General features: G+C 40.8%; 2 protein-coding genes across 5 annotated transcripts in view; one reads left to right on the top strand and one right to left on the bottom strand.

The window, feature by feature from the left end:
• Positions 1–21,631, bottom strand: part of VEPH1 (ventricular zone expressed PH domain containing 1) — a 337,859-nt gene that overhangs the window by 234,586 nt on the left and 81,642 nt on the right. The window lies entirely within an intron of this gene.
• Positions 371–16,844, top strand: PTX3 (pentraxin 3). The gene is made up of 3 exons (XM_083177877.1): positions 371–686; positions 982–1,425; positions 15,968–16,844. The coding sequence occupies exons 1-3, from the start codon at positions 578–580 to the stop codon at positions 16,576–16,578; spliced, it is 1,164 nt and encodes a 387-aa protein (XP_083034003.1). The 5' UTR covers positions 371–577; the 3' UTR covers positions 16,579–16,844.

The raw sequence follows: 21,631 nt of genomic DNA, 5'->3' as shown, positions 1-21,631 counted from the left end.
TCACAGTTTCAATTCTATCTAGCAGTAGCCAAAAAATGTATCTATTGCCTATCTATTTGCAAAATCTTTAAAGAATTGTTAATGTATGAGATCTTGCAGTTTCCTTAACAACTAATAAGACAACAGCCAAACATGCATTGAGAAACATTCATTGGTAGAAATAGTTTCACTGTAAGGAAATCGTAAAGCACACATGGAGTGAAGAAATATCCCTGATGTTTTGTATTCACAATTCCCCAGTGATTTATAGAACCCCATGAAAGTTTCCCCATTCTTTCCCTGCATGGCTGAACCACCGCACGAGCCATTAAGGATGTCTTGTGTAACTGCCATACCTCCGCTGCTACCACCCCTTAAAAGGACTCTTATTACATGACATCATATTCCACACAATACTGCCACTGAGCTATACTGCAGTTTAGTCCTGATTCACCTGGCTCTCTTATAGCATTTATTAAGGGGCTCCCTCTTCAGTCTTAACACAGCCACGTTCTGGTATACTACAGAGAACATCCTTAAGACAAAAGGGAAGTTCTGCAGTATTCAAAAGCTCTTTTCTGCTGACCTAGGGAAGAACATGCAGCCAATACATATATTCGTGTGTACTATTTGGTGCTTGGCATCTGCTGTAACTATAGTTGTAAAAAGTCAAGAATTGGACAATCAGATTCTGGTAACTGGAGAAGGCAAGTAATTCATTATTACTTTTTTTAATATATATAACTGTTTTATTTATACCAGTTTTTTATTTCTGTTTTGGTGTATTACATTTTTATATAATTCTCTCATGTTTTTATTTTATTTTTATTGTAATGTTTGTATTGCACGGTAGTTTTTTAACAATAAAATGCAATGGATGTTCAATTGAAATATTCTGTGTTTCTTGATAATTAAAGCAATATGGATCAGACTAATTATTTCATAATGCAACACGACCAAATAGAACTGAAGGCATATAGAACTTTCATTTTTATGTTTCAGTTACTTTAACAGATTGCCAAATAAAAGACTTTTCAAGGTGGGATAAGTTATTTACAATGCTCGAGAACTCTCATATGAGACAGAATATGCTGATTCAGTACTTGGAAGAAGTTAAGGAGGATCAGGAGACGGAGAGAGTTACAAAGTCAGCAGCGTCCTGCAGCAACTGCATTAAGAACATCACTTCAGAGATCACAGATCTAGTGCAGACAACGTGTCAGCCTGATGCCAATTTAAGACAGAATGTGGAAGCATCAATTATTAGTCTAAGCCTTGACATAGAGGAAAGACTTACCCGCATAGAAAACGACTTGAAAGAAATAAATAAATCTAAATGCACAAATACAGAAGATCCAGAGAATCCTGATGAACAAAGCACACAAGCACTAATTGATTTCTTACTGAAAACCCAAACTTGGATCAACAAGTCTCAACTACCAGCAGGTAAAATGAATCAATAGTAGCAATAGTTAATTCATTTGCATAATCTGCATGCCAAGTGCATTACAACGTTTGTAAATTTAGAAATGTTTTCATTCATTGAAATTAGTTATTATCTGGTAATTATGATATGTGTATTGTAATAGGTTTGCATAATTAACTTCATTTTCATGCTTTTCTTGCTTGCAAAAGTTTTCAAATAACCATTACCTATCACAAAAGTAATAAGCTCCTAGGCACGTGTATTATATCTTATGTAATGGTTACAAACAGAATGCATGCATATGAGAAATTCCTCATTATACAGTATCACATTTGCCTGTGTAACACCTTGAAGTGATTTAAAAAAGCTTCTCGTAACAGATCAGACAATGTCATTTGATAGGAATATTTATATTATACAAAGAGTGCCAGATATTAGATGGGGTGAGGATACAGGGGAGTATGAGAGCAGTGCAGTTTGCATGCAGGCTTGGATTGGTCCACAGAGGTACCCCACCACCCCTCCTCTAGGGGTAATCTTCCATCCAAACTGTTGACTCATATTTTTATCCTTTGCTGATATACTAGAGCAGGGCTGGGCAATAAGCGGCCCTCTGTTGATGAACAACACATCTCAGCATGCCTTTCATCAGTTTAAGCATGGCCAAATAGCAAAACTAAGGCAAAGCATGCTGGGATGTGTAGTTCATCAACAGCTGGAGGGCCACTTATTGCCCAGCCCTGTACTAGAGGGTCAGTTACCGAGTAGAAACTACACAGAGTTCTCCAAATGGTTAGTTAAGTAACTGTGGTGGCTGGCCACACACTCTCTGGTGGCTGACCAAACACCCCCTCTGGTGGCTAACCATACTTCTAGAGCATGGGCTGCTACCACTGAATTCCCTTTTTGTCCTTGTCCAACACAGCTTGCATAAATAGGTTGCATATAAAAGTGCTGAATAATGCTAATTAGCTGTCATCCAGGTTCTTGTTACATCTGAAAATGCAGTAAAGTACAGATAAGAGATTCCGGGCAAATGTAATAGGGTGTGAGAATCAAAAAGTGAGAGATTTTGGGGGAGTTTTCCAATTTTTTTTATAGCGGCAATCATTTACACTAAAAAACCAGGTTGATTTTGCCACCACCACCTCTGCCCCTGAGTGCATATCGACATAAAGCTGCACATCAGGGTGTGGATGGGCGGGAGCACCATGGGTGGTGATTACCGCTTAAAAAAAAAAAAGAGGAAAACTCTCCCAAAATCTCTCACTTTCTTATTCTCACACATGTACATTTACATTTGGGCCATCATTTCATATTGCTATAGATATACGGATAATGTGTAATATAATATATCTTCTATAAGGTGTAACATTGAGATATGACTGCTCAAGCATTGGAAACTAATGTCAGGGCCAAATTAGCTAAGCATTGCTACATAAATGCACTACCTCCAGTACAACATACAACGTATTATGCTACAAAATAATGTCTTCATGTACTGCAAGGTTAGTGTGGGTGTAGGTGGGGCATTGGGGAATAGTGACTTAGAGGTTTTTAATAGTTCATCCAAGAGTAATAATATATGAATGACTGGGGAACAGCTGTGGAGTGGGGCTTTCAGACTGCTGATTTACTGGAGATTGTGGTGTCCAATGATTTGTATTGCAAATTTCAAAAGTCAAACAATGTTCTCACTTAATCCATCTGTTCACACTAGTATCACATCACTTATTTTGTAATTGTACTGGGATGACAATATATACTGTATATATATTACTTCTCTTCTGCAGTGTGAACAATATATAATAGGTAATAACAGAAACAGTATGTTGTGATGCAAACAAACATACATACATTTTTATTGTGTTAAATCTATACACACAAAGAAATGTAGACATGTCAATATCCGCCTGGAGGTGTAATGATTTATGAGTGACATCACCTTGAGTTTTGTGAATTGTAAATGTGAAGCATAGGGGTCCAGCTGGCAAGAAACCAAGAGTTCCGATACAGCTGGCCTCAGTCACAGACAGGAAGTCTTGTGGAGCACATTCAGTGCGAAACATCAAATGTCTAATGACTTTCAGAGCTTCTCAATACACTGAGGGTACAGAATTATTACTCATAAAATTATAATGAACTGTAAATGTGAGTGTGGACTGCTAAAGCTAATAAGCGATGCAGCATCACAGATCGTCATTCCAAAAAATATATGTTCATGTACTTTGGGAACATTTAAAAAAAGAAATGCTTGGCTCTTTGAGCACATTAATTGGTGCTTGATGTGAAACATTAAGGACGATAAGAAGGATTACTTTCAGGAAGTACAAGTCGTTATGTGACATTTGCCTTCAGCATCAGAGCACTACATTTGAGACAATTCACGTAGTGCAATTAGTATTGATGTCAGTCACCAAGGCATAAGTTTCTGTCACATTGTTTAAATGTGCTACATCAAGGGCCAAATGTAATAGGTGAGAGTTTCAGAAAGTGAGAGATTTTGGGAGAGTTTTCCCATGTTTTTTAAAGCAGCAATCAATTACATGGCAAAATCAACCTGGTTTTGCAGTGTAATTGATTGCTGCTTTAAAAAGCATGGGAAAACTCTCTCAAAATCTCTCACTTTGAAACTCTCACCCTATTACATTTGGCCCCAAGTCTCAATGAATTAACCCTACTTTTTTTACACAGTGCAAACAATGAATTATAGCAATGCATCCCAAACCTTTTTTGTCTATTACAAGAGATGATTTTACAAACATGTGGTCTGGGCAAGGCATACTGTTTATACAAAGCAAATTATAGGTTGCGATGGATTAAACTGTTTTCTAAGTATATTTATTCTCAGGGCAGTTTGTAGACAATCATTACACAGCAATCTCCAATACTTCCTACATTTGGCTTTAATCTAAAGTGGATTATATCCCAAACTGCCTAAACAGCTAGATAATACTTTAGTGCTTTGCTAGTTAATTTTCCAAATGTACAATATATTGCAGCATATTAAAATGGCCATTCTCTATGCAAAAATATAACCATATGGACTTGGTTACCTGTCTCTCCTATTATTGCACACTAAGCTCTACCATAAACCCACCCTCAGTACTCTCTGAAGCACTAGATGTACATACACCCTGGTATCAGTCCACCATGGCTGGAGCATCAAGGCACTGACTGCATTGTGCCAAGGATGCTCTGTTGCTGTACAGACTGCAATGGAGCTGTACCAAGGGCTTTACCCCTAGTTATGCCCCTGACTGCTGAATACAGGGGTGCTCACCACATGAATTGGTAACCAGAACAAGTACCATAAAGAAGTGCCCTTTTATACTTTGGATTTAGGATGTTATTCAGGTTGGATAGCATAAGCGATCCATCTGGCAGTTTCCCGATTATCAAGACATTGCGTAAGTGCCGTTCTGTGCATGTTTAGAATGGGTCCTGCCATCACATCTCCGAAATTCAAATGCCTCTGTCCGATTGACAGGCAGAGGCATCCATGGAGGGAAACAGGGGTGGAGCCGGTCAGAGTTTGGGAAATGTAGGGCATTTGCCAGGTGTAGCGAGGCCAAGGACTGTGTGGCATATGCAGTTCTTTGGCCTTGCAATGCGCTGTTCGACAGCAAACCTGCATAAATGAATGATGGTTGCAATGTTCATCTAGAACTCATCGTAGATTTGACAATAACAAATGCAGGAATGAGGTGGTGTGCACCTCCTCCTGCGTTTGCGGTGAATGACCGCTGCTTAGCGAGCCTTACAGAATAAGGCCTCATGCGTGATGGGACTATTACTAGGTACACACTACCCAATGTGTGTACCCAGCAATGTCACGGGGGGGGGGGGGGGGGGTGGGAGACCCAGTGAAAGAAGCTGACATCAGCAAGTGCATACACACTCGCTTGCGGTGCCCTCGCTTGATAAGTCCTCCATCATTTACAAACCTCGGAGGATGTGTCTGACAACATGTGAGAGCGCACATTCTCAGCAACATAGGCCCTTATTCAGATCTGATCGCAGTACAAATTTGTTCTCAAAATGGACAAAACCATGTGCACTGCAGGTGGGGCAGGTGTAACATGTGCAGAGAGAGTTAGATTTGTGTGAGGTATTTTGTTTCTGTGCAGGGTAAATACTGGCTGCATTATTTTTACACTGCCCCACATGCAGTGCACATTGTCCATTTTGAGAACAAATTTGTACTGCGATCAGATCTGAATAAGGGCCATAGGGCCTTATTTTGGTTCATTCTTTCTGACAAAATCCTTCTTAGATGGGCAAAACCATGTGCACTGCAGGTGGGGCAGATGTAACATGTGCAGAGAGAATTAGATTTGGGTGGGGTTTTACTTCAAAGTGAGATCTATATTGCAGTGTAAAAATAAAGCAGTCAGTATTTTCCCTGCACAGAAACAAAATTACTCACCCAAATCTAATTCTCTCTGCACATGTTACATCTGCCCCCCCTGCAGTGCACATGGTTTTGTCCATCTAAGAAGGATTTTGTCAGAAAGAATGAACCAAAATAAGGCCCATAGTGTGTACACAGTAGACGATATGAAGATTTTGTCGCTCCGACCTGTCGGAATCAGCAAAATCATTCATATTAGTGTCTAGTGTGCACTCATTTTAAGACACAACATTTTAAGAAAAATATATGCTACTCCTCTTGGAGCATCTCCGGTGCCAGGCATCTTGTGACACACTGTGTAAAGATGCTCGGTGTATGAGGACACTTCTGTATGATCAATGATGTATCATTTAATAATTGTCTATAATTGTATTGTAGATAAAAAGCTACTGTACTGTATATGTTATAGAGAATTAGAGACATCCTCTATATTTATATTTTAATAGACTTTTGACTACAAGTTTTCCACACTATTTATATAGGTCAGATTGTATCATACAGTACTACAGCTAGCTAGATCCAGGGCCGGTGCTAGGGTGTCCGGCACCCTCCTGCAATCCATAAATTTTACGCCCTTTCACATTGCCATTGCAACAAGCTGCAGCCCGATTGTGGGAGCATATGCAACATGCGATCCTATGGAGGATCTCGGGTGCATGTACATGTATGCATACACCATCTCAGTGCTGTGTCCGCAAAATGTTGCAGGCACTAAAGGTGCCCATACACGCTGCGAGAATCGCATACATTATGGGCTAGATCGTATCGCACGGCATGCATGCAATGTGTGTGCGATGCGATGCGAAAGCAGTACAAAAAGTATGTGCAGCACATACTTTTGTACTATGCGATGCCTGCAGGAGCGCACATCGCATCGCGCCCTGCTATTGCAGCGTGTATGGCCACCTTTAGGCACATAACCCAGCCCATTATTTAAAAAGTGTCTAAATTAATATAAAAAAAATCTACAATTATTTAAAAATTTATTATAAACATGTATAATAAAAGACTCACATTTTTTTTTGCTGTTTAACTGAGGACGCCATTACACCCCTCTTGTGACTGAGAGAAGGAGGAGATGGAAGAGGAGGGGAGGAGATAGAGGGGCGGAGTGTTGAGGACTGGCAGTGGCACTGGCACAGCACACTGAGAAGAGGGAAGGAAGGGGAGGCGGCGCTGTTGCTTGTTTGTCATTTGATTGACAGCTGACAGGTGCAGGGAGCAATGGGTAGGGGACGGATCCGGACATGACATGTCATCCAGGCATTCACAGACAGCGCTACATGCCTCAGCTAAAGTGTCTGTGAGGAAGAGGGGGCAGGTCGCAGGAGGAGGACAGTGTGTGCACTCGTGGTGCAGGGAGCAGCTCTTTATACTGCCGCCCGCCAGCTGTCAGACAGACGCTGCGGGCGGTGTGCAGGAGGTGTGAGGGCTGAGGCAGCATTAGCAGAGCAGGGAGGGAGACGGCGCCTTTTCAGCATGGCGCCTCCCTGCTTTGCAGGAGCTGCTGAGTGGGTAGCGCCGGCCCTGTAGATCTACACAGTTTAATCCGTGCAATGCTGCCGCTTCATACGTACTGTATTTGCCAGCCATTAATAAGGCCGCAAAAAACGAATATGATTGGAAAATATGAATCTGGTAAAAATGGCAGATTAGTAAATTTGCCCTATTTACGATTCGTAATTTTTCCCGAAATACAGCCGATGCCAGTCGTATCCGGCATCAGCCTTATTTCATGTTCTTAGAAAATTTCCCCCATTGTTTGTAGGTGATGCCAATGCAACACACAATGGCAAATAAGAGAGATAAGAGAATAACAGGCATTTTAGGGATCTATAAACAATAAAGGTAACATCCCAGTAACCACCTTCGAACAAGGAGACCATCCATTATAATGAGTAGTTTTTATATTTTCTCTTCATCATTCATTAGCCTCATTTCATAAATAATTTATCCAAAAACAATTATCCCCTTTGCAATCATTAAATCCCGATCCATATAATTCCCTAAACACAACCCCAATCTGTTGCATTCATACTTATTAAGACCTTAATTACCTCCCACATTAAGAAAACAGCTTTATCCTAATGGACAACATTAATAACATTAACTCTCATAATAAAAATCCAATCATCATAACTAAGAACCCTAATATTAGCTTCATTACATTGTTCACCCGTCTTTATTCTTATTGGTTGTGGCATTACTCCAGCTGCTACACTGCATAATTATGTTTGCCATTATTTATGAAGTGCCACCATGATGAAGCCATACACTACACAAATGACCTTATATAGATTACAGACACACGGGTCTTCACTTATGACAGCTGTACAGATTGCACTTAAGTAAGTGAGTTAGTCAGACCGGATCGTGCTGCTGCAAATTTGCAGGCCAAGCAATAATTGATGGACTGGGTATGCATATGGCTCACAGTACACATGCGGGAGGCCATCCTGCGTTAAAATTCAACGTCTTTTTTTAATTGCTTTATGGCAGTGTCAGGGACAGCGCAGGTGTTCCCAAGCGTTTTATGGGAAGGCATGGGGCGTAAGCATCATCCCTTCTCAGCCTGTTTCTATCACACTGGCCGAGTGGGTCCTTGGCTACGCTCAGACAGCACACACTAGAAAAATAAATTGATGGTGAGCAGTTGCGAAAGGATTTGCAACTAATTGCAGGGCTGCAATATTTTCACAACCTTTTTGCAGGCTTGCTCGGGACGGGATCACACTCTGGGTAGGCAGCTATAACCGGATCGCAGGGCTCTGCAAATTAGCAAGCCAGTGATCAGGTATGATTAACCCCCTTGATTACTAAACAGGTTTATACTGTCATTGATCCACATTGTGTCTGGGCATGTGGGTATTGCTACCTTTCCGCATTATATCCGGGCTTGTGGGCATTACAACCTTTGCCCAGTATCAGTTATCTTTTTTGGAAAGGGCAGCCTGAATATTAACACAGGCTCAAGTTTTATTTATCCGTTTTTGACTCCAGGGGCTCTAGGTAATAGCCTGTGCAGTGTCAGGTGTAGGACTTAGGCTGCGGGGTGCCAGGTGTAGGACTTAGCCTGCAGGGTGCCAGTTATAGAACTGCAAGGTGTCAGGTTTAGGACTTAGCCTGTGGGCTGTCAGGTGTAGGACTTGGCCTGCGAGTTATCAGGTGTAGGACTTAGCCTGAAAAGTGTCAGATGTACCGTAGGACTTAGCCTGCAAGGTGCCAGGTGTAGGACTTTGCATGAGTTTTCCTATTTTTTTAAGCAGCAATCGCAAGCTATGTCACTTAGCCCCTAGATTTTGTTACTGTTGTTTAAACATTAACCAGGGTTTATCTCATTTGGTGCTTAACTACTGTTAGCCGACCCATTCAGCCATAACAGGTGCTGTAGAGGGTGAAACGTTGTTTCATCCATCTCTGAACTGTGCAGTAAATATTAAGGTCAATATTTTTGAAGTCACGGAAACCATCATGTGCAAATGAAAAAACTCTAATGGCTTTTACCTGTCTGTCCGGTGATGGGTATCTATAATGGGTGCAGCGTGTGTGGTGCACAAGGGACCCTGAGTCCAGTGGGGCAACATTGCATACTCTGCACCCATTTTACAATACTCACCTCTCTGGTGTCCCCCTTCAATGGTAGAACCTCAGAAATCACTGTGAAAATAGTGTGGTGGACATTTTTGTGCCGTTTTGTTCAAATTAAGTAAATAAATCTCTGGGGACATGGCCACTGCTCCTTTTCCTAGAGATCATGCACAATTGAGTCTCTGCCCCTAGTTATAAAGACTTTACTGCCCTTCCCAGCTGCTGGTGACAGAGAAGGCGGCCGAGACAGAAAGGCTGCACAGGCATCTTCTGTTAATATGCCTATGACTGACTACCTACACAAAATATATGAAGTCTTCAAAGACTTCATGCTCCATACAGTGAACGGCTGTGAGCACTGATTGATGGTTAGCTCTAACTATTCACTGTCTGGCTGCAGGCTGGGAGGAAGGTAGTTTAGATTCAGGAGTGGCCAAACCGGGCCTCGAGATTTTCCAACAGTCCATGTTTTCCAAATCACCTAGATGGAGCACAACTGGAGCCATTACTAACTGTCACATTTTCAAACCTGCTGCATCAGTCCTACTATATATACACAGGTTGCCTTAAATACATGAACTGTTAGGAGACAGTTTGGCTGATCAGCTTATGATGGTCATGCCTATATACACACACATTTTGGATGAAATAAAAAACAGCAGTAAAACCCAGGACAACCTCATGAGGCCAAAGGTCCACTGAGAAAAGTTCCGGTAAGGCATAAATTCTAGCTAATCTTCACCTGGTAGGCAATGATCAAATAAGGACTAACCGTGTAACAATTGGCCACCTCAAAGGATTATGGGGGTCATTCTGATTGACTTACCGAGTCCCTGTTACGCCTCCCTGCCGAATGCTCGCCCCCGCCAATGTATCCACTTGCAACCATGCGATGGGATGTGTTAGTAAGACACAACCTGTCACATGTGCCCACAGCAGGAGAAATCATTTGATGGTCATCGACCATCGATTGATTTCCCCTGCCTTCGCAGGTCAGTTGAGACAAAGACACGGCGGGTGGCTGACATCATGTGATGTCACCGTCTGTCCCTGGCAGGCATCGGGCCACCTGCATACCCATGGGAATGCCAAGAACGCCCCAATCCCTTCCTCCCTGCTGCAAACTGCCCGGTGAGTGAGCAAACCTCGACCATCGGGGTAGGGGCCAAATGAGGTTCACTAAGAGTAAAACAGAATTGTCCCCAATGTCACTTCACTGAACGCAATGTTAATAAAGTCATCTTTTTTTTAACACTGCAGTGCATGGAACTGAAACTCTATACTCAAACATAGATACAGTATAGACATGAAACATCTAAATGTTCTTAAACATGTTCCTTATGACAGGAAAGTCCTTTTTACAGCGTATGTATATTGAATGGGGTCATTGTGTGTGCATCTGTCTTGAAAGCAATATCAGCCCCTACATGTAACTCAGGCACTGGACTGAGGCTTTCAAAGAAACTTTTGCAACTGGTTTTGATTTCTGTCAAAACTTGGAAAGCGGCCAGCGAAGCTCTTAAGGGAGTTTCTAATCACACTATTGTTGGTCTTTTGCAAAACTGTTTTTAATTTAAGACCTTGATAATCAAGTCAAAAGTCTGTTAATTAAATAACCTATTTTGGATGGTGAGTCTGACATTTCAGAACAGTATCTGAACAAAGTCACTTACAATGTAATGGGGGGAAATACAGTATATTCATAATTATCTAGACAATCAAATGGAACTTGTTCGTTGTTGTTTTTTTTTTTTCTGGAAAGTTGGTAGAAGTGGAATCCTTTTTTGTTCCAGTCATGAACATGGATAATTTAAAGCCACACAGGCTCTTTGAACAGAAAATGAGTCAGCCAAACTCCCAACATTGGCCCCCTACAAGCTTCCTTAATGGAGTGATATTTTATTAATTATGACATTAAGAATTGCTCCCCTGTACATTGCATTTAGTCCAGCAAGCTTCTCATTTCTTTAGGCGTCTGCTTATCTTTGTATAAATTGCTATAAGTGGCATTGATTTGTTTTTTTTTTTAAGTATGTGTAACTTTAGTTCAAGTGTGATATAGAACAGTTTCTCTCCAATGACATGTGGTCCTTGCATTGCATTAGATTATATCCATATGACATTGCACAGATTTATTTTGAGCCTCCTACAAACTACTCTTTCAGTCAGAAAAAGCTTTATCACAGTTTACCACCATAACAGTGATTTAATCCTTTCATAGTTCCCCCAAGAGGCCTCATCATTTGTTTGCATTTCTGTCCATTTCCCCAGAACTAAATTGTTCATTTGTTTTCTCTACTCCAGTAAATGTAGGGGGTGATTCAAGTAAACTCCTTCTTAAATGGAAAAAAATCATGTGCACTGCCGGTGGGGGTGATGTAATATGTGCAGAGAGCAGTGGCGCAACTACTGTATTTTGCAAACCAACTTGAATCACCCCCTAAGTTTTGGCAGTATTAGGCTCTGCTATTGCTTCCATAGTACTAAGTGTGATTTCTCTACATGATATAGGCAAACAGGAAGAATTGAAAAGATGTCACATAATCGTCCATTAGCTTTTTTCGCTAATTATTTAAATTCAATAAATATATTCAGAATGTACGAGACTGGATTGAAAAGTAGTGCCTCCATGGCTATAAGTTTTTTATTTGTGAACACATTTGAACACTTTTCTTTTGTACATAATAAATCAGATTATCCTCTATATAATGCACTATTCACTTTTCAGCATAGTGCCTATACCTTTCCATGCATATGCACCACAGCTTGACGAGTCGGGCAAACCCATCGGAGAAGAAAGCTGGTGGTTGTTGTTGACACCAGGGCCGAACGGCAGCTTTCAGCTCGTCATCAGAGTCGAGGTGTTGACCCTTAAGGTGCTCTTTCATCTTTGGGTAGAGGTGAAAGTCGCAGGATGCAAGGTCAGGACTGTACGACGAGTGTGGCAGAACCTCCTTGAACTGCAGGCGATGCAACCCTCTTCCCAAAGATGAAAAAGCTAATTATGTGTCAACACTACAACTCTGATGATGAGGTGAAAACTGCCGTTCAGTCCTGGTGTCAACAACAACCACCAGCTTTCTTCTCCATTGGGTTTGCCTGACTCGTCAAGCATTGGCGCACATGCGTGGAAAGGGATGGGACTACGTTAAAAAGTGAATAGTGCATTATATAGAGGATAAACTGAGTTATCATGTACAAAAAAAGTGTTCAAATACATACCCAAATAAAAAACGTATAGCCATGAAGACACTACGATTCAATGCAATTAATTCTGCAATATAAAATACTTACAGGAATACCAAATATGTGTTCTATATTAGATGTTGATCGATACTTTGGGCTATAAGTAAATCTATATTTACAAATTGTGAGTTTTGGGGGTTTTTTTACACAAAAGATTGCTGTAGCTCGTTCTAACAAGTAATAGTATAGGCATAAAAATGGCAGGGACAAATTGATGGAGGAGGGGGACTGTATACATTCTCCATGTGTCCTCTCCCAATCCCCTTCTCTATGGTGCAGGTGAGTAGATTTTGGCACTGTGCCAAAGTTTCTACATATGTGCAGGTCTCTGAGAACATGGTACCGTGCCATGTTCCCAGTGATTTTTGTACTGCAAATGTCCAAATTGCTGGGAGTAAGTACAGCAGGCCATTGTCCGGGTGATTTGTGCAGCACTGTTGATGTGGAAGTCCAGGGAGATGAGTATTATACATGGGTGTGGAGGGTATGGAGTGAGATCCTTAGACAAGGAGCATCTGCACTCATTATAGAATAAAAGAGGGATGGAGTTTGATGAGTGAGATCACGTTTTAAGGTTTAGGAAATACTGTAGTAAAAAGTAGAAGGAAGTGACAAACTTTCATAAGATTTTTCCCCACAAAGAAAGACATTTACAATTTACCATTTATTCATATGGGTAGAACCGAATTAAAGGATATTACTCATTCCCAAATACAATTGATGGACCTTTCCTTCCATACATGGTTTCCATGCTGTGCATACAGTAGATGACCTGGACAACCAGTTACAGCTCTGTATGAATAGCTTCCACATAGTGAGGTATATAGAGAACATTACCAGAAGTGACAAAATGCTTGTAATGAAGGTTATACAACTGGCATGTAGGATCTAATGCTTTTTGCTTGTGAATGAGTCTTTGGCTTTAGGCTGGCCAGCTGGCAAGTTACATTGACACAGTTATCTGGCAGTCACCTTAAGAACTTTACCACCAACAGTACATTGGGATGGGTAATAGCTAACAAGCATGGAATAAATCAGTCCTTAATTTTGTTCTTTGGCTGTCACCTGTAAGGCACCCCCCCCCCCCCCCACTGAGGGGGAGGAGGATTGTAATGGAAGTGAGAGTCGCCTGGGCCGAGGGTACCAGAGGCTCTGTCAGTGTAAGTTGGCCACACGCTGCCTCTCTAAGGATATGGCAATATTCACTATAGCCCTGATGCTGGCCCAATTCAATGAGCACTAAATCATATGCCCCCCTGCTCAAACTCATCAATACGTAATGAATTTGAGGAGAAGAAATCAGGCGCATTGTAGAAAGGGCCCTGTAAGTGGGAGTTAGTGTAACTCTGAGCCTGATTCTAAATTGCATGTAGATGCATCATCATGTTAATGCTGCAACGATTTGGGGAATAGTGAGTCACACACTTGCAATATCTTGTGGTGGTGGTGCAAATCAATGCACTATTAGACACACCATCTACACATACACCAGAACTATGGCAAGTGTATTTATTCCATCTGAGTGTGGCATAGTGTGTGAATGATTGTGCATGTTAAAATGCAGTGGCTGTAAGCTACACATCCATGGTTGAATAGTCATCCCAGAATGGCCACTGAAATGTGTTAAAAGAACCATGCAATGTTCTTAAAACATTACCTACAGTACTTGTGTGGCCCTTCAGGACTCCGGGCTGCTAGCTGTCTATACAGTTAAATGGTTTCTCAGAAAAAATCATACCAGATACCCTTGTTTTAATTTTCACAATGGACTTTATATTAATCTCTACTGTTATTACACACTCATGACTTGAATGTATAGCAAAACTATTTATTTTGCTTCATATTTAATTGTTTCTGTAACTATTGCACCTTTGACGAAACTCTTTATTGTACTGGACAAAAAAAAAATGTGATTGTACACTTGCAATGCAGTGCTTCAGTGAAAAGTTATCAAAATCAGGCCCACAGTGTGGAGATTGGAAATACAGTATAGCTGATATTAGATGGGAGTCAGATGAGCAGCACAAGGGGAATCTTTGAGTTGTAAATGAGAGGAGATTATCAGAGAGGAAGTACAGTTTTGATTACAGTCAGATTTGAAATAAAAAAAAATAGCTGTTCTTTTGCAGTTGTGGTGGGATAGGGTGCAGTACCCTTATAATAGCAATATTTTATATAAAAATGTCATATTAGGAGGGCTACAAAGCAAAGTGTCCATTTTCGCAGATGACCCTAAATTGGGCAAGGTGAGTAAAATTGAACCTCCTTGTTACAGAGGGACTTAAGTAAGCTGGAGAATTGGGCAGATAAATGAAAAATGCAATTCAATGTACTTAAATGTAAGCTCATGCATCTTGGGAGAAATAACCAACTAAATGGAGTAGATCTAGGAAAATAGTAATTGGGAAGGACTTAGGTGTCCAAATTGATCATAAACTCGGTTACAGTGCTCAGTGTCAAGGAGCAGCAACTAAGGCAAAGAGGATACTAGCCTGTATCAAAATAGGCATTGAAAGGGATGACACAGTAATCATGACACTCTTTCAAGCACTGGTTGGGCCTCACCTAGAGTGTGGGGCAATTCTGGGCTCCATGTTATAAAAAGGATATTATAGAGCTGGAAAAGGTCCTACAAAGGGCAACAAAGTTGATTAGGGGATGTATTCCTTAAACTACGAGAAAAGGTTAGCCACATCAGGATTGTTTACTCTAGAAAACTGACGTTTAGGAGGAGACATGGTTAACATGTACAAATATATCGGACAATATAAGGAACTATCTGGCGCCTTTTGTCTTGTGGTCTGGGATCAGGACACGTGGGCGTCCTCTGAGACTTGAGGAGAGGCAATCTAGTACCATCAGAAGGAGGGGGTTCTTCACAGTGAGGGAAGTTAAGGTTTGGAACTATCTGCCAGAGGAGTTAGTGCGGGCAGACACAACACTTTTAAGAAGGGGCTGGACAAATTTCTAGCAGAGAACAACATACAGGGTTACACACCTTATATTATGTTTTAGAAGAGGCACGATAGCTTAATTTATAATCAAATGTACTCAGTTTGGAATTATCAATTTTGTACTTGTGTAGTTTCACGGCGGCAGGGAAATCACATTGCATCGCGTGCGATGGTATTTTGTAGCTTCAAGTTTCCCTTGCCCATGGATCGCATCACATGCGATCGGTTCGCATGTGTGATCCGAACACATGTGATGCATTGGACAGGTTGGACAAATGTCTTTATTTAACCTTACTATGTTACTATGTTACTATACACATATATGTAATGGGCACTAACTTCTAAACATGTCTTTTTTAGGTTGTGATGTAGCATTACTATATCCAATGAGATCCCCCAAAATTTATGCAAGCGTGCACCCTGCACGCATGAATCTCCAGGCCTTCACTTTCTGTGTATGGACTAAAGTGACAGAATCCCTGGAAAAGACCATTGTCCTTTCCTATGGCACCAAACGCAATCCTTATGAAATCCAACTATATTTGAACAAACAGTCTCCAGTGCTCATTATAGGTGGGGACAATAACAAGATACGCACAGACAGTGTGCTGAAGGAAGGAGAGTGGTCACACCTATGTGGCACATGGAACTCTGAAGATGGAAGCACGGCTTTATGGATCAATGGAGAGAACTCTGCTACCAGTACCGGACTGGCCGTGGGTCATGTCATCCCCGACAGAGGTATATTCCAGCTTGGACAAGAAAAGAATGGTTGTTGTGTAGGAGGAGGGTTTGATGAGTCATTATCATTCTCTGGAAAGATCACAGGCTTTAATCTTTGGGATTCAGTACTCAGCGATGATGACATTATAAAGAGTGGAGCAGAAGGTGGTTGCAGTTTCCGGGGAAATATTGTTGGATGGGGGACAACAGAAATCCAACCACATGGGGGGGCACAATATATCCATTAGCAAGTGCATAATATGAATTAAGGTTTAGACAAAGTGTCCAGTCATTAGAAAAATGAAAAAGGTATTTGGAAATACAGTATAGATTTTTTCAGGCTTAGGGGGGTATTCAATGTTCGGGTCATGGCAGACGAGCTTGCTCGCCTGCCGTGACCCAGTCCCGTTCTCGGTCAGCTCGACCGAGAACATGCAGGCGGGATTCAATGTCCCGCCTGCAGCGGGGCGAGAAGGGGGCGTGGCCGCGAGTTGCGGCCGGGAAGTGACGAGCTGCAGCCGGCAGCTCGTCACTTCCCGGCTGTTCTCGGCAGAACGAGCCCGACAGCTAGAGATGTCGGGCTCGTTCTGACAGGAAACCCTGTTCAATGCTGTCGGGGAAGACAGCATTGAATAGGGCCCGTCGAGCATCTCCCCCACGGGAGATGCTCGACGGCGATTGAATATCCCCCTTAGACTCAACAGGTTTGTAAACCTAGCCAAGCGTTGTTAATTCTAGATTCAGGTTCACAGCATTTAAGTCTAACCTTTAAAATGCAAACTCAACACATGAAAAGTATTCTTATTTAAGACATGTTTATTTTCTGTGTAGGCAATGATGAATGATCTAATTCACTACAATGACTAATAGCATGCCAAACAGCACATTTCCCCTATTTCTACTGTATTAGTAAAGCAATACGTAACTATAGGGCAACACACAATGACTTCCCCTCGTACTTTGTTTTAAATGTGAACAGCGGATAAGCAAAAATGAACCAAAATGAAAATACATTGAATTATAACCACTTGCTGTAATCAACCATTATATTTGTAATTATATAATAATGTACTATATTGTAAATTGAATTTGTAAGAACTACATTAAATAAATATTACTGTATTTTTGTAAAAGTGTAACATAGAGAAAGATACTAAAGCTTTATCATGCTGTTACAATTCTGTGTATCTTTGCAATGGAAATCTAAAAACATCACAAATCTGTTAACTTTGTTTTCTGCACAATATCACTGATTTAGATTGTACAATAACAATTATAAAACATGATTAGAAGAAGGTTACTGTTGGAGATATAGACACTGTGAGGCTGATGCTGAGTTGCATGTACGCCTGTTTGGGTAGCATAAACTAGAAAAATTTGTTTTATGCATACCCAATAGATAAAAGCATAAGAATATGTTGGTATGTAGAACTAGTCAAACCTTACACTACTAGAGCCTCCTTGTGACCTTAGAGGCAGGATGGGGAGAATAGGGGAGGTCTATTGATGCCAACTACTTAAAGGCTATGTTCACATACTGTAATTGCGAGTGAACTGGCATTGAGATGTATACACACCTCTCTGTAAACATATCAATATCAATTGTAGGTGGGGACTGCAGCAAATAAACACTGATGATAAAAAATGGTTGCAAACAATAGCTAGCCTTTCTGATTGGCTGGCTGTGGATCCACCTGTGAAGCTGATGAGGGCTTTCCTCATCACGTGTTCATATAGTATATGACTTTATTGGTGCATTTTAGCTAGATTTATTTTTACCTTTTCTTAGACAAGAAGGGAAATCGTACCTGCTGTATTACAGAGGTTTTTTTTATGTTACTCAAACCTAATAACTATCAAAACAACTGCTTTGTATAAAATTTAAAAAAAAGTTTCAAAGTGTAGATGTACAGTATGCCTGATAATTGGACCAACTTGATATTTGCGCTTTCTTTCATTTTTACAGAGCGCACTGTAAGCCTGCGAATAAGTTCAAACTCAGCATCAGCCCCTATATGTTCAGGACTGATATTATTTTAAGACACAAAATTTTATTATTGCCACTATGTAACAATATCTCTTGACCTCTTGTATTCAGTAAAGTAAAAATTGTGATTTCAAATTTTTTCTAAAAAATAAATTAAAACTTTTATTTTGAAAAATTGCTTCATTATTCTGCTAAGTAGGGAAGTGGTGAAGCCGATACTTGACACACTGCAAACCCAGAGGTTACGCTACCTGAACTTCCAGTTGTGGAAGATCTGGATGAGAAGATTGAAGGCTAGAAGACCTAGGTAAGAATAGGGAGAGATAGAGAAACCTAGATTCTTCATAATAGTGCCGTACTCTATGCTGCTGCATACCAACCCACGGACCCCAAATTGCTCTTAAAGAGATTTAAACAATTTATTATTTTAAACTGCAATGCACATGTTATTATCACTATTATCATTATTATCCCGCACACACAATCAATCGCTTTTTTTAATATTTTATTTTCATTATTCTACTGTTATACAACAGTTATTTGAAATTGATTTTAGTAATAAAACAGAGCAAAATTATGAATAATGAGATAGTCAAGGTTTCTGCATGTTGTATTAAAACTATGTAGTCTAAAAGTAATGATTGTTGACGATTCTCATATAAGAAAAAATGGCACATGTACTTCTGTGCAACAGACTAAGCAAATTCCCGCACCATCAGTCGTGGGATCAACTCATCGAGCAGCACATGTCTGGCACAAAGATTCCCTTGTTTGGCAACTGTGACTGCGATGTGGTGAAAGACATCGCAGACAAATACAGAAACATGCCCATGACACTCCCATAACACTCCCATGACACGCCTCCTCTTTTCTGATGGCTTTAGATCACCTCCTAGTCTCCACCCTGAACTCCCAGTGGATGGCAGAAGTCATCTCAAGTAATAGTACAATATTTTGCATACACTGCATATACCATAGCAGATACTGGTTCGTGCATGCACAGTAAGGCTTCCTAGAATTTTTGCTCATGCCCAGCAGCAGATAATCACTGAACTGTGCAAACATGGGCACTGAATTCTGGACTTAATTCTGTGATGTATAGGGGACCCATTTATCATTAACCGGTGGCATGTATAAATGAAAACGCACCCTGGCAAGAGCTTTAAAAGGCACTCATCTGTAATGTGCTGTGATGGGTTCCAGGGCTTCTGCCCGTGTGCGCTCACACTGACCACACATGCACATGGCCACTTCTGGGGATGGTTCCTCTGCCAGCTAGGAATGCAATGAGAAGCCCATAGGATACAACAGGCTACCTATAGCTTTATATTACACTAGCTGCAGGGGTAATTTTCAGGATATTCATATTCCTGAAATGTATAAATCTGGCAGCATCGCCGGTAGGAATGGAGTGATCGCAGCAGGTATGGGATATATATGCTGCAGTCTCTACATCATACTCTTGGTGGATACCTAATACTGGTGGATAACCAGGTGTTTCCGGGAAAATAGCAGTAAATATTGTTCCTCAGCCTCATATCCTTTACATGACTTTGAAAAAGTTTGCCTTTTGTATTGACGCTCACTGTTATTTGATATGCTAACCATGCACACGCTGATTCTACCATTTGAACTAAACACTAAGCAAAAGAATCAATGGCTAATAAGGTCCCACAAATGGGTGAACAAAAAATAATTAGATCAATTCATTCATTGGGTGAGCAGCTATATACTTTTCATTTAGGTGCCACTTAACTATATGCATTTATTAGTAAATAATCCCATCTGCTCTATTATTTTGTTATTGAGCTAATTTTGGCTCCACACCTCATGGTAATATAAGGGGGGAATTTATGAAGCAGTGAAAAGAGTGGGGAAGTGAGCAAGTGGAGATGTTGCTCATGGCAACCAATCAGCTTTGAAGTAACATTTATCAAGTGCATTCTATAAAATGTATAGGTTGTAGATGATTAATTGCCATGGGCAACTTCACTGCTTTATCTATCTCCCACAAAGTTTCTTATAGATAACGACATTGCATCATATGTGACCAGCATCACATTGTGAAAGTACTGGAAGAAATAATGCTAGGGCTTTGCAGAAACCTAAGATATAAAAACTTCCCCTTCCTAAGAGCATAGGTTGGCTATGTAGCAACAGTTAGTGGGGGCATTACAGTGTTTGTAAAGGACTTATTTGGCTGACACTGGGGAGCAAATTCGGATGAATTTGTAAGTACAATATGTGCACGCTTTTGGAATAATATACTGGGCTGGAATAAGTACCACCCATCTCACGACATTCGCCACTTAACATAAAGCAGTATATTTATTTAGTAAGCAGCATCTGGCCGTGCGAGTTAATGGACAATTACCTCAAATGCAAAATACTTCTGGTTCTATATTTAATATTATTCCCTTTTAAAGTCCCACTTCTTAGTAAATAGTATAGAGTATATCTCATACATCCTGATGTCTGATGTTTGGTCAAAACCTGACTAGTACTGCAACTGAAAATATCAGCCTGTGACTCTCTCTCCCCTTGTTGCACCTGGTTGAGAAGAGACTGGACTGCGGCTGGAGGCCTGGCTTCATAGAGTCACTGACTATACAGAATATGTGAAAAATCATCACTGACAATGGAGATATATTGAAGTTAATGGCCGGAATGTGCAGCTAATTTGGTTTGAAGGTGGCTAAAATCTGAATTGCTCCCAGAGCAGATGTGGATTTATTATCTTTTATACATAAATGTGAATGTCTAAACGTTCATGAAGCATTCCTTTTTGCTGTGAAAATCAGTATTCCAGACTGGTATGTTATACTTCTGCTATTTTCATGATTTTGAATAAATGTGTATTTTTGACATTTGCAACCAACCAAACACTGAAGATTACTAGCTTCCCATTTATCACTATCAACTTTACATTTACAAAAGGGTCAGAGCTAATCTAATTCTGACCCCGTCAGGGAGCTGCATTTGACACTTTTCAATTGCACTATTTTTCTGAACTTGATGCTAAACTCGAAGAACACACTGTATAGTTGTTGTTATTTTATGCCCACTGCACTAGCATTAATGCACAATTTCCATGATTACATTCCCTTTCCAGCCCCATACTCATTAGTGCAGCCCAGGGGTGGATTGGCCCTCTGGGAAACCGGGCCATTTCCCGGTGGGCTGACCCATAACTCATTAAAACGGGACGGCTACGCTCCCCCCTGGGCTGGCTGGGCCACAGACCGCACAACAGCGGGTAGCAGCCGCGGCACTTTTACCAAATCCAAAATGGCCGTGGGAGGGCTGATGAGCAT

The sequence above is a fragment of the Crinia signifera genome, chromosome 3 (assembly GCF_055691185.1).
Source record: "Crinia signifera chromosome 3, ASM5569118v1, whole genome shotgun sequence".
NCBI classification, from domain to species: Eukaryota; Metazoa; Chordata; class Amphibia; order Anura; family Myobatrachidae; genus Crinia; species Crinia signifera.
The sequence above is the reverse complement of the archived record's forward strand: the minus strand, read 5'-3'. Positions and strand labels throughout refer to the sequence as shown.

Bases quoted from the DNA above. Each gene is read 5' to 3' on its own strand.
- PTX3 (XM_083177877.1), top strand. From the start codon at position 578: ATGCAGCCAATACATATATTCGTGTGTACTATTTGGTGCTTGGCATCT. The intron at 687-981 runs GCAAGTAATTCA...TTTATGTTTCAG, and splicing joins GATTCTGGTAACTGGAGAAG to TTACTTTAACAGATTGCCAA. The intron at 1,426-15,967 runs GTAAAATGAATC...TGTCTTTTTTAG, and splicing joins CAAGTCTCAACTACCAGCAG to GTTGTGATGTAGCATTACTA.